The sequence below is a fragment of the Rhynchophorus ferrugineus genome, unplaced genomic scaffold (genome assembly GCF_030347505.1).
Source record: "Rhynchophorus ferrugineus isolate W39M unplaced genomic scaffold, kcgeb_rfMv2 rfM6, whole genome shotgun sequence".
Classification (NCBI taxonomy): Eukaryota; Metazoa; Arthropoda; class Insecta; order Coleoptera; family Curculionidae; genus Rhynchophorus; species Rhynchophorus ferrugineus.
Window position 1 is genome coordinate 27,830,411 of NW_027472585.1, and position 13,602 is coordinate 27,844,012.

General features: G+C 30.0%; 1 protein-coding gene across 1 annotated transcript in view; it reads right to left on the bottom strand.

Annotated features, from left to right (window-relative positions):
* The window catches only part of tei (irregular chiasm C-roughest protein teiresias), a 979,218-nt gene that overhangs the window by 911,263 nt on the left and 54,353 nt on the right, over positions 1-13,602 (bottom strand). The window contains exon 2 of the mRNA XM_076406653.1: positions 10,863-11,044. Within this exon, the coding sequence (XP_076262768.1) occupies positions 10,863-10,989 (127 nt within the window). The 5' untranslated portion in view covers positions 10,990-11,044. The remainder of the gene's footprint in view (positions 1-10,862; positions 11,045-13,602) is intronic.

Genomic DNA, 13,602 nt, shown 5'->3' on the forward strand with positions numbered 1-13,602 from the left:
GGTAAGCAAGAAAACGACAAGCAGTTTTACGAAAATTATATTTACTTTTAGCGTTTCTTTAATAATTAATAAGCTTACTTTTCTAGATTCGGTAAGCAATATTAAATAAAATTTAGTAGCCTAGCTTAATGCGTAAAGAAGAATCCAATGTAAAATCTTAATTTTTACGGATCCTAAAACTCAAAACTAATAATATTTGTGTGAGTTATCATTTGGATATGTTTGGGAATTTGTAACACTCTTCCAGCTAGGAACTTCGCACGCTGATAAAACAATGGCGTTTCGGACTCTTATGGAATTCCCAAAATTTCCCTGATTTCGGTTCTTCTTGGTATTTATGGTTATGGGCGCCATAAGGAGTCCTCTACCGGGTCTACCATCCGACACGTTTTCTCTAGCTTCGGTTCCTGAACCTTAGTTATTCTAAACACTCGATAACGAGCCGATGGGAATGATCCTTGTTGAACACATCTGTTCTGTTTACTTGGTATCTTTTTGCCTGTTTATATATAGCAGATGTTCAATATATTGCGAACGTTATGTTTTTTATCAGGTCATAATTCTTCTCCATGCCATATATATTAAAAACTTTAGTTAAATGATCTAATAAATTAGACCCTCTAACAATAGAACCGAAAGAATTCTACAATTAGCGTATCTTACATTTTACAGGGATGTCCCAACAACTTATATTAAATTTGCGTCGCAACAGTAATTGCCACGATTTCATCGTATTTATTTTGTATCGAAATAGAGTATTCCATTCTAAAGAAATGACGGGTTTTTTTGTAAAGAAAAGGGAAGTGATTGTAGAGGAGGTGTGAAATTATGGTGTTATATGATTGGACATTTTTTAAATAAAATCTTTTTAAAAATCCTAAAATCCTGTCGCAGCTCCGCCTATCGGGCCTAACTGTTTAGGAGGAGTTTTATAAAGAAGAATATTTATAAAGATGGCATAATTATGTGATATCCAACCACACGTTGTAACCTGTATTATTCACGTTTTTTTAAATGTGATTGAACTCTATCTAGAGATGATAATTACTAAAGGTTTGATCAAAACGACATCGCTTTGCTTTTCAAACTTGATTCCATCACAGAACTTTGAACAAATGTGCAACAATTATTCCAATATACCGAAACCAGTTCTAATTGCGCAGATATTGAGTTGACACATAATAATTTTGTAACATGATAAATCGCCAATTTTGCTTTATAGACACAATAGTAAAATATCGTCAAAAAGTTAAATAAATAAGAATTATAACAAAATATTTGTATATTTGACTTCTGGTCATAATCGGTGACCACAAAATTCTCATTATTGTCTATATTATTTTTATTTTAACGCGATCTGATAATGTTAAGCTTAATATTCAAATTAAAGCAGAAACATTAAAACATTTTAAGTACAATTAACTTCGCCAGCTGTTCCGTGCCTACCCACACTAATTGATTCAAAATTATTTTAAACTAGAAGAATAATACATTTGGAGAAAAAACATACAAAAATGCAAGTTATAGAAAAAAATATATGAATTTTTGTTTCAATTTATCTTTCAGACTTTAAGATATATATATATATATATATATATATATATATATATATATATATATATATATATATATATATATATGCACGAATATACTCAAAAATATAATTCTAGAATCTTTTATATCAAAATTATGGCGAATTTATTATAATCCTCGCCAAATTCTCGCTTCGCATTTTTTATGTTCTAGACAGATTTTCTAACATCCAATCCGGCGGGAAATTTATATTTTATTTATAGCGATAACGATTTAAATATTTTATCACCTCTATATTCCATGAAAATTGCCTTTTCGATGTCAAATGCTCATGATGGATAATGAAATATTAATATTTGTATGAAAAAAAATTTTAGCCAAATTTTCGTTAGGTCTATTTTGAATATATATAGAGGCTGGAACTATACATCCATGTACTTAAACTAATAACTGTTGTCATTATACTAGTAACAACAAATTAAAGTACAAATATGACTCCTTAGCCTTTGGTTCCAAAACATATATGTCGATTATTATTTAAGCAAAATATACAACTATTCAATTACAAACAGCTAACTTGGACTGAACATTGGATGGAAACTAAGGTTGAAGTTTTAACCATTCCACTAGATTATTTTGAGGAACAAAGTCAATAAGGTATTGAACGTTATAAGCACCAAAATAAACTCAACAAATACAAGGGCTATACAGCCATCCTATAATACCATTATTCCTAATTTTTCGTTGCTAAACAGACCATGAAAAATCGGTGATTGTGAAATAATATGTGCTCACAGAGCCCTGACAGATGTCTGGTTAAATAGGATAACCTGATTAGGAGGAAACTCCCAACCTGAAGATGCAATCTTTAACGATAGCAAAACGTCGCCTAATTTTAGTCAGTAAACGTGTCTTCAATCTGAAATTCATTATCGGTTTAAAATATATTGATTTTTACATTAGTAATGTAAAGAAAACATTCACCTTGCCTTTCAATTCCAGTGAAAACTAATTTTTTACCTATTTCTCCCAATATCTCCCTTTAGTAATAACATGAACCTTAGTATGAAAAATATATAAAGAGATATGTATGTGATTAAATAAATCGATAAAATATTGTTTGTGTAACAATTTTTTATTCCAGTTTGCCTATTTTCTTTTGCATTGCGTGACAAATAACAAAAGAATTACAAATATTACAGAAAAATAGCTTATCGATTATTAACAATATAATAAGATTTATCAAAAATGACTATTCGGGTAATTTAGAAAAAAATAATTATGTTAGATAAAGCATTTATACAGAGTAAAGTAGGTTAATCAATAAGTTGTAATAAAAATTTTATAAACTGATCCAAAATATTACAAAAATGATCTGAAATTATCGGTTTAGGTCCTCAAGAATTTACTTCAAAATAATTTTAGTCATTTTCAAGACTCGTCATATTCGAAACACACCAGACACAACAGATAACACGTTGATATATTATTTTGATTTAGAATGATAGTATAAATCAACTCAAACTCTGGTAGAAACTGATTATCAAAGAACAGGACATTCGACATTGCATTGTCATAAATGGAAAACTGCACAAAAAAAAGTTATAATGCTGTTGGTATCGACGTTGTCTTATTGAAAAATTTAATTATTGGTACATATTCTTGGGCAACATCCGACATTCCAAGGTATTTGCAAGGCTTGTTGGATAGAAGCTCAGTGCATGCAGTATAGTACATTTTGTTGCATGTTGACAACATCATGTAAATAAGTCATTGCTCAATATACCTTCTAAGATTTGTAGATTATTTTCAGTATTATATGCTTTGTTCTGAACACAGTTAAAACATGAAATCGGTGAATTGTGTGATCTCTGCATTATTATTTAACATTTCACCAGCGATACTATCAACGGCAGTAATACTATAGACAAAATATGGTAAAAATCTTTTGTGTGAGCAATAGTGGGCGGAACCAAAGTTATCTAACAGAGACCGACAAGTACTAGAAAGAATTATATTGCAAGCCAGCGCTAAGCTGAGAATGAAGTGGTGTAGCCATAATGAAAACTGGACATTTAATGATGTAGCGACCTTGAGGCATGTCGAATTTTACATCGTGGAATAACGGTCTACAAAATACCCAGATGTTGAACACGGGCGGGGTACCAGCAGCGCCAACTAGAACCCGATAACGAATAGCTGGCGGCAACCCCGAGACGTTTATCTGGGATGTTATTGAAGGGTATTGCGATTCATTCAGTGCTCAACCCTCGTTGGTTTAGACGTGCCACCATCGACTGCCCAAGCCTCGTCTATAGGTAACACCGCTGCCATCCTTTTTATCATTTGTATTTTTTATACTCAATAAATAACGGTTACATAATGTAAACACCACTGTTTCATTTAGTTTTACCTCCGTTCACCGAGCCACATCATTTACCCTAAAATGATTTGAAGAACGTGGCATGGTTCGATGAATCGTCGTTTCCATTCTTCCCTACAAATTACTGGGTTTATGTATGAAGGGGCTCAAAAGAAGTCATGATTTAGACGGCAATATCGTGGCATTCAATTGAATGTCTGTCCTAATTATAACATATTGTTGCTGAACACTGTTATTTTGTTGCTGTATTGTTCTTCTTCCACATTCCTTAATCAGCACAATAGCCAGGCTTCAACATAACTGTAATATTATGGGAAAATTTAAAGCAGCAATTAAGTAACAAATCTCTATCCCCGCTATTATTGAAGCAATTGGCGCATGTTTTGAAACAAGAACTTCTGGTACTGCATCGACTACTTTACAAGGAAAGATGATTCTTGTGATTGTTTTTATCTGTGAGATTAGAAAAATACTTCTTTATGATGATTCCAGACTTCAGGCACGTCCCAGAAAATTAGTGCATAAATGCTAAAAAGGACGTCCACTTAAATAACTTTTGTGTTGCAGGGTATGAAATGGGGGCTTTATTATAAACTGTTGTATAAAAAAAACCTCTCAAACTGAGTAGAGAACCAATATTAAGTTTGTATTTGACTAAATGGATATATGAACTAAATTTGTTTAAAAGTCGGTAAAAGTTAGATAGTACACCTTACACATCGACTTACGACCGTAAACTATTAAAATAATACTATAAAATCTAAAATTACGTAACACCATTAATATTATTCAGAAAGCAGAAGAAAAATCAACACTCGAGATCTGTCTCTAACGGACTCTGCAAATATTCTCTCTATTTTCGGGTCGTATTTTACGTAGAGGGCAAAATATGATAAAAGTGCTTTCGCTGCTTTACTGTTTTTGATTCATTGCCAAAACAGTTTTAAATAAACATATATGCTCCGACGTAAACATTTTAATAACATGGTGACAATGTTAAACTAGAAATAGAGTAACTGCTAAACTTTGGCGATATTATTCCCAGGATAGTTATCTTCGACAGCAATTTTAGTGGAGTATATTGAAGTTGAGTTCAGTTCATTATTACCGCTGTTAAGTCTTAAATTTTTTAATTTGTTTTCAACTACTTGAATTACTCTTGGGTTTTCAAAAATATAAATCAGATATTTGCTGATAGTTGTTAAATATGTGAATGATGGAGAGACATTGTTATATAACATTTATTACAAAAGATACTAAGATTGCTGAATCTTGATCATATGTAAGTTATGACAGTAAACATTGATTTTATTTTTTGAGGTATAAATAACATAAGCACAGTAGGACTTTATGCCTTTATAATGGAATATCCCGCTTCAGTATCAATATAGCCTCCTGAGCTAATCCATGACTTTTCATAATCATTCACAATACTCAACAGAAAATACTTCTCTTTTTACATGACAAGAAATGAAACCATGATTTTGAAATGGTTCAAAATGATATTTTCGATCATTTCTTGTGATAGTAGGTCTTTTTCTCTTCTATCGCATGTAAAGATCTGGAGACAATTGATTCATATGATAACTGCTACGTCATCTGAAAGAACTAGATAGGTAAATGAGCAGTAAATGAAACGATACAAATAAACAATACATCAACAAATGAGGGCTGTATATTCGGAAAGGAATACTCAACAAATACTGGCAGACTGACCAAAACCGAGTTTGAGCAGAGAAGTAGTCATAGAGCTTGCAGATATAGAAGAAATCGGGGCAGAGGTGGTAATGTATAAAATGAAACTAATTAAAGAATGCAAAAGTGTGTGGGAGCCAAGCTAGCTGAACTTACTGCGCTACACGACCAGATACTGAAGTAAACAATAGTACCAAAAAGATGGAAAAACAGCATCACCATCCCGTTGTTTAAACATGCGAAAACCTCAGACCCTACAAACTACTGAGGAATATCCTTGTTGAATACCTTCATGAAACTCGCCTAATAACGAATAATCAGCTACAGCATAATAGATGAGGAACAACAGAGATTTTGGAAAAACCGATCAATAGTCTACGCAGTGTTTACGGTTAGGCATGTTATGGAGAAAGTAATAGAATACAACAAGCCAGCATACTTATGTTTCATAGACTTAACAAAAGTGCTCGACAGAATTTGTTTGACAGACGTTAAAAAGGAAATAATGCGGAAATATATACACCCATACCTAATAGACATGATCAGACAATTAAATGCTGGAAACACTACCAAATTAAAATAGAAACAATAATAACAAACGAAATAGTGGTAAACTGAAGTAAGGCTAGGCCATACTCTTAGTCCACTAATTTTTAACATTATAATGAGCAGGAAAACAGAGCAAGTGCGTACAGAACACCACAAATATAGGATGAGAAGACACCACCTCCATATCACATGTTATGCAGATGGTACAACATTATTCGCTACGAATTATAGTGGTTATTAAAAAAGAGGCTGAAAGTATCAAAACGGAAGTATTGACCTCTAAAACAAATAGCTTTGGTAATTTTTCGAGAACCACGCAGACGCGAACTGGAACTAAATTAATGGGACAAGTATCCGAATACAGCTAGCTGGGAACAGCAATATCACTTCATGGGGATCTCGAGAACAACGTAGCGAAACTACCTCCAGGACGATCCCCAAAAAGGTGGAACGACTGTTGGTTATCAGCGTCACAAGAATAATAATCTACAACAAAATATTGGTTAAACAAGCCTCCATGCCAAAAAGGCGTTTTACAATTATCATTTTCTTCTAACTTGTTTAATTCTCGAGACCGTTTTTTTCTTAGTGGCATCAAATTTACCACTTTTAAATGGTTGAAACCAAAGGCTGCAATTAGGATATAACAGAATAATGCCACCGGAAGTTTCTGAAAGTTTTTCAAATCAAACAACAGAAGTACAGAATGATAAAAAGCATTTTTAAACGTTCCATGATTAGCATCTGTGCCAACTAAATAACTGTTAATTGTTAAATGTAAAACAGTTATATTATTTTCAATAATATTAAACCATCGAATTTAGGAGCAACCTACCCTAAAGGTTGTTTAATATATGTTTACGTTGATGTATCGCATTTTACCCAACAGATTTATGCCATCACCTAATAATATAAAAAATATATTACATATAACACAATTTTTAATGGAAAAAATTATGATTGCTTATTTACAACTGAGTTACTTTATTTTAACTTCATGATGGTAGTTTATAATACAATTTTAGCGTTATTACTACTGAATGTTTTTATAGAGCATTAAAAACATTATATTTAGCAGTTGACAATTTTATAGTTTTATTTCGTTATTTTTATTAGCGATAGAGAGAACTTTACGACAAGTAATATAGAGGATAGTGTAAATTTGTTTTAGTGCCTTCATAAAACACGAATAGTTGAATGTAAAATAGGGAATAATGCAAAGAGTAATTTATATCAATGTTTTTAATTTAATCTGGTTCAAAAATATATAAAAAAACTGTAGGGACTTGGAAAAGTATTATATTTTAACATTGTTATTATGTTATCATATTGTTATAAAATAATAATTAAAATATCATGTTAGACTAACAGAACATTTAACTTTTTTATAAAAAAACTAAATTAAAAAATAGAGAACTAAAAAGAATATGATAAAGTCGAATGTATATTTTGAAGATGACATACAATTATGTAACTTAGGAAGAAATTAAACCTGATGTATACATTTCTTGGTAATATTTGACTTTGATGTATATTTTATTTGGTGGATTTAAAGGACCTATAGCTTTCTTTTTACGCAACATTTTAATCTTTCGTCCATTTACTTTTATATTGACATAATCAAATCACGGAAACATGTAAGCAAAAGCACAAAATTGCCAAAACAATTCCTTAAATAAAATATGTTCTGCTATAACTTGTAAAATATAAATGTATAACTTATAACTTGTACAAGTATAGTGTGTTTGTATGACTAAATAAACAACATATTTTATCTGTGTGACATAGATCTAGCATATTAAAATAAAAATGTATCTAAATTTATTCACTGCAATTATATTTCATTCTCTATATATTGTGCAAATTCTTACTGAAATTATCAGATATTGTCATAACATCCAAGTTCGAAATTATTTTCCCTTTGTAGTTTTCAATTTTACCTTATTTCATTTATGCAAACTACAAAATAATTCTCGAAATTCATTTATAAAATGGTATATGATAAGCGTTATGGAAAGCTTGACTCAAATCATTAACTATTATTGGCTGATGCTAAATAAAACAAGGTAACTTTTTAGTTAATTGCCAAATAATTTTTGATTTTACAGTTTTTTACATTATAAATTTAGTTTCCTCCTGTAGTATATAAGCCCTCTTGACGTGGTCTGTGATGATTTAAATGAACAAGCCCTTACAATTTATACAGGGGAGGTCGCTTTCTAAATCTCTCTATTCTGTGGAGTATGTTGAGTAACCATTCTCTTAGTTAGACTAGATATTTATTGTGCCATGTACCACATAATATATTAAATGCTACCGATTTTACGCACGTGGAGGTGGCTCTAGAGTAATTCCGTATTTGGACAAAATACACAACAAAATACTTGGCTATTACACTGAATGCATAACGCTGAAGTGGAAAAAGTAAGTTAAAAAATACTTTGTACGAGTCCCGAAAGACAATCCGAATTATCAGTTCTCAACAGACTACCAGCGTGGACCTATAGTATATACCTAGAAAATTGCACAGAAATATATTATTAGTATGTTCCAAATTTATCAAAAAAATTCTCCAAATTCTTCGGAGAATTGTGAATGGTATATTTGCCCCATGGTATATTAGAAATTAGATCATTCACATACACCTAATAGTAACTACGGCCAGGAAAAAATTAAACGGTTTGCAGAAATGCCTAGTGAGAACGCATGAACATGAAAACATTGAAATACTAAAACTACTTGAGATTGCTTGCTTAGAGGTTGAAGAGCCAAGAATTAATTTAATATTAATTAAATTAGTACATTTAATCTGTAAATATAAAAGTTTTAGGTTCCAAATTTATGTGAACTACTCTAGCTGAAGAGCAATAATACGTAATAGTCACTAGATAGTGAAAAACTCGTTATATTATATGTACCATGTCCTTTTAAATAAAAAAAAAATATAATATATTGACTGCTTTAAATGCATTACCCCAAATTTAAGAAATCAGTCAGTAATTTGTCTTGACATAACTATGAAACTCCTTGTTCCTGTCATTTTTATCCCTGAATGGCCTTTATTAAAAAACATGGATATTTTGAAACGCTTTCCATGTCATAATCATTTTTCAGGCTTCTTTTATTTCTGGTTTGCTCTCCCGTGTGTTCAATAGAACCTCCCATGACAGCTCCAACATCATTATCCTATCCCTAAAGTGGCTTTTCACAAAGCTCGCAAATTATATCTTCCATAAACTTTTATGAACGTCATATGAATTTTATTTAGCGTTATGCCTTGTAACGCTGACAACAGCCAGATGCGCATTAATTAATTTAATTATAGTTTGAAATAGTATGAAATTAGTATTAATTTGTTTTTAAAGTACGTAAACAACACAAAGTATTGTAAGGGAAAATTGTATTCAGATAGTGAGCCTCCTTATATATTTCTAAATATTTCTAAAGATTATATAAAAACGTAAACTATTAATTAATTTAATTAAGTCCGAGACAATATGTATATTTGGAACAGTAAGATTTATTGACTAGTAAAGACTTATATAATATTAAACAAGCAAATAGGTAGCAAAGGGTTTAGGCATGATTACATAAGATTAAAAGTAGTAGATCATGTGTTCTTATATAAACATATAAGACTTTTATACATATACTTTTTGTATGTTACAAATATATAAATATGATTTTTGCTTAAGTTTGTAACATTTATATATTGATAAATATATTACATTTGGTGACATACTTATTGTTTTATTTTCTTTTTATTTCCTGTAATAAAATTAATTTAAATATAATAATTTTTTCGATTTTGGTAATAAATTCTTTAGTATATTGTGGAAGAACACATATGTGTAAACAAACAACAAAAATTTAATTTAAAACTGTGCATATAATAACACACTTTAAAGGCTCCCTTTTTACGTTTTTAATCCCTAGTTTATAAGTAAGTTTGTATAAATATCTATAAATATCTATTAATATTTACATTGCGTTATTTTACAAACTAAAAATTAATTCCAATTCTTATTAATTATTTTAGATAAATTTTAGGTTAATTTGTGAATCTAAAATATTTAATATGAGTTATATTGTACAAACATAGATACAATTTTCAAGAGCAGACAATATAGCAAAATAATATCTGGCAGTTCTGTCGACGGGTAGGCTCTTAACCAGAAAAGGAACAAAAGGGACGCGAAATCATAAAAAATAACAAGATATAAATGAAAAAAACAGGAACAAAGAAAATTATAATAAAAAAGAACAAATAGTGAAAAGAATGAACAAAACAGTTAATACGAATTAATATAAAAATGGAAGAATATGAACAAATACGGACGATGTGGAACGATATGGAAACATTAAAAAAACATACTAATAGACTATAAGGAATGTGGAAAGCTTATTCAGAAGTGATGTACTCTTTTACTTCAATAATACTTTATTTCAATAGGGCACTGAATTCAAAGACATGACCAATAATTATTTATAGTAGCTAGTTAAATATCGTAATTAAGACGGTTTAACTAACACCATTACCAAATTTTAATTCTAATAAGGAATATATACTAATAATGAATCAATATATAAGCAATTATTATAAAATGTTTTAGTAAAATTTAATGTATGTGCATGTACAACAATTGTTATAATGAACAATTGAATGATGTTATATCTTATGTCATATTTAATCAGGACTTACCTATTGCAGATGCGACTAAAACAAACAGAACCGTAAGCTTTATCCATTTTACTAAATCCAATAGCCTAGATTTCATGTCGCCGACAATATCATGTCTATTTTGCACTGACTTATGTAGAAAACACATTCACTGCGCCAACAAAATCCCAATAACACTTTAACCGAACACACTTTGTCTTAATCTGAAACAAACAGAAAATCACATTAAAAGTCAGTACACGATTTAATCAATATACTAAAAAATTTAAGTAATCAAACATATTAAAATATTGTATTTATTAAAGTTATATAAGAATATATTTTATTTATCTACAATCGATATAAATATAATATGCCATAGGATAGTTTTATGAACCAAACTATTTCATTTGACTGTCCTATATCATTTAATGACACATAACCTATATTAATCGATTTTAAGATCAAACCAAAAAATTAAAAATCTAGTTACCACAAATAAATATATCTAAATAATAAAAAATATTATAAGTAGAATTCGTAGAACACTCGAATGCTGTCAGAAAAATGTTCAGATCTTTATACGGTAGACAAAATACCTTTACTAAAACGTAATGTTCCATTTTTGTGGAATAAAAAACAAATTAGCCTATTCCCAATGTAAGAAAGTATACTTCACATTTATTTTATACCATTTATAATATAACAACGTTTTAAAACTTATTTTATTTCGATTTACATTTCTAAATGATTAGTTTTGACAGATGAACTATCAAATCATACCGTGTTGGTCGGTAAAACAAGTTGTATTATATTTATTACAAATTTTGAAGCACTAAATTATTATATGTATGTACAATCTCACCTGTAAACCAAAATAACAACTTTAAAATCTGTTTTTAGTCGATTCTGCTAATAATTCACTCAAATATAAACTAAACCGTCAATACAGTCGGCCGTTACTGTTGTCTAACTTCTGCAATCTGGACATCGCCGCTTTTGGATGTCCATGGCCAGCGCGATAAAATTCAAAATCAAGGAAATATGATTTATTTTTATTTGTACTGTAAATAATAATTATACATAAAATAAAGAGTGTAAATTGTAGAAATAATTAATAAGTATTGGGTTATTTACTTTCACAAATCTATTTCAAGTGAAGAACTATTATTGTGAGAGGAGGTATACTATCGCCACGAAATAATCGAAAAGTTATCGGCCTAATAGCTCCAAATCTGGCCACGTTAATTTTGCATTGAGGCGAAATAATAAAAACTTAATTATATTACTCAATGGATGCCCGATTCCTCAAGCAGAATCAGCTAAATACCTTGGAATCCATCTTGAAGGTAGACTAAATTGTAAGCATCACGACAAAAAACAAAACACATGAGAATCAAAATAAAACAACTATACTAGTTAGTCGGAAGATACTCTCAACTTGATCTAAAATTAAAGAGGTTGTTCTATAATACAATTTTAAAGCCAATTTGGACCTATGGGGCGCAAATATGGGGTTGCAGTAAAAATTCAAATCAACTAGTCATACAACACTGTGAAAACAAGTTTCTTCGATTGATTACCAATGCCTATCGCTATATAACCAATGCAGAAATGCACGATGACCTGGAAATCAAATGGATTTGCGAAGTTATCCAAGATTTCGCCTTGAAACACGAAAGAAGATTATTAATTAAATCATACTAACGTGGAAGCAATACAACTGCTGGACAACGCGCAGGATGTCAGGAGATTGAAGCAGACAAAACCATACGAACTTATATAAAGTATATACATTTAGTGTAAACTATAGCTATAAGTTAATAATTAATAAATAATTATAATTTTATAATTGAGGAATACATACTGATGTATTTTCTCGCACTCGTCTTGCTTGTTAATTAATCCAAGTACATAGGAAAAGTAGTAATAATTTAATTGTAAATTAAGATTTTACTAAGCTTATCTAATAAAGATGTTATAAAATTTAAAAAAAAATGTCAAAATGTCAAAAATCACGCAATAAAGTTTTTTTTTGATTTTACATGAATGGATCTCCTTCACGTGCTATTTATTCCTCTGATATTTAGATATCTCAAATGTGCTCAGATGTTTCGAAATATTTCTTCATACAACTTCTAGGGCTTCTAATTAATAGGTGCTTCCAATTTTATCACTAATATATATTGCTAAAAATACCTAAAGTATCATTAAAAACAATTGATAACACCTTGATGCATAATGATTTTCTGAATGAAACAGTTTTCCAGTTAGTATTAGTAAGATATTCACTGTGTATAGAAGGTAATAGTTAAAAAGATGTCGCTGATGTGTAATGTAGCAGTAATTTGTCACTTTGACGGATTTCGCCATTTCGCAACTCTACAATAGTGTTGATATAGAGGGGGCGGGGACAAAGTTTATATATAATATAATAAATTAATAACACAAAAACGAGGGCTAAAAGTATAAATAGTGTATAGAAAATTAAAAAATGAACACAAATACAGGACTACAAACACAACCATAACGAAGCAAAGGTTATATCCAGACAGCACACATCAGAACCCATACCGAAGCGTTAATGATTAGTTAGTCAGTAGATCCAAAGAAAATTGTTCTTGTTGGACTGGTAGTAAATGATATCGTTTTGGAGACCTAGAATATTATTGTACTAAAGGTTTTTCTATCGATTATTAAGTTTTTTCTGTAAATTTTAGTGGTTTTAACATCTGATTCATTTCAAATTTTACAATGAATTTCTTAATAAAGTACTAAATGG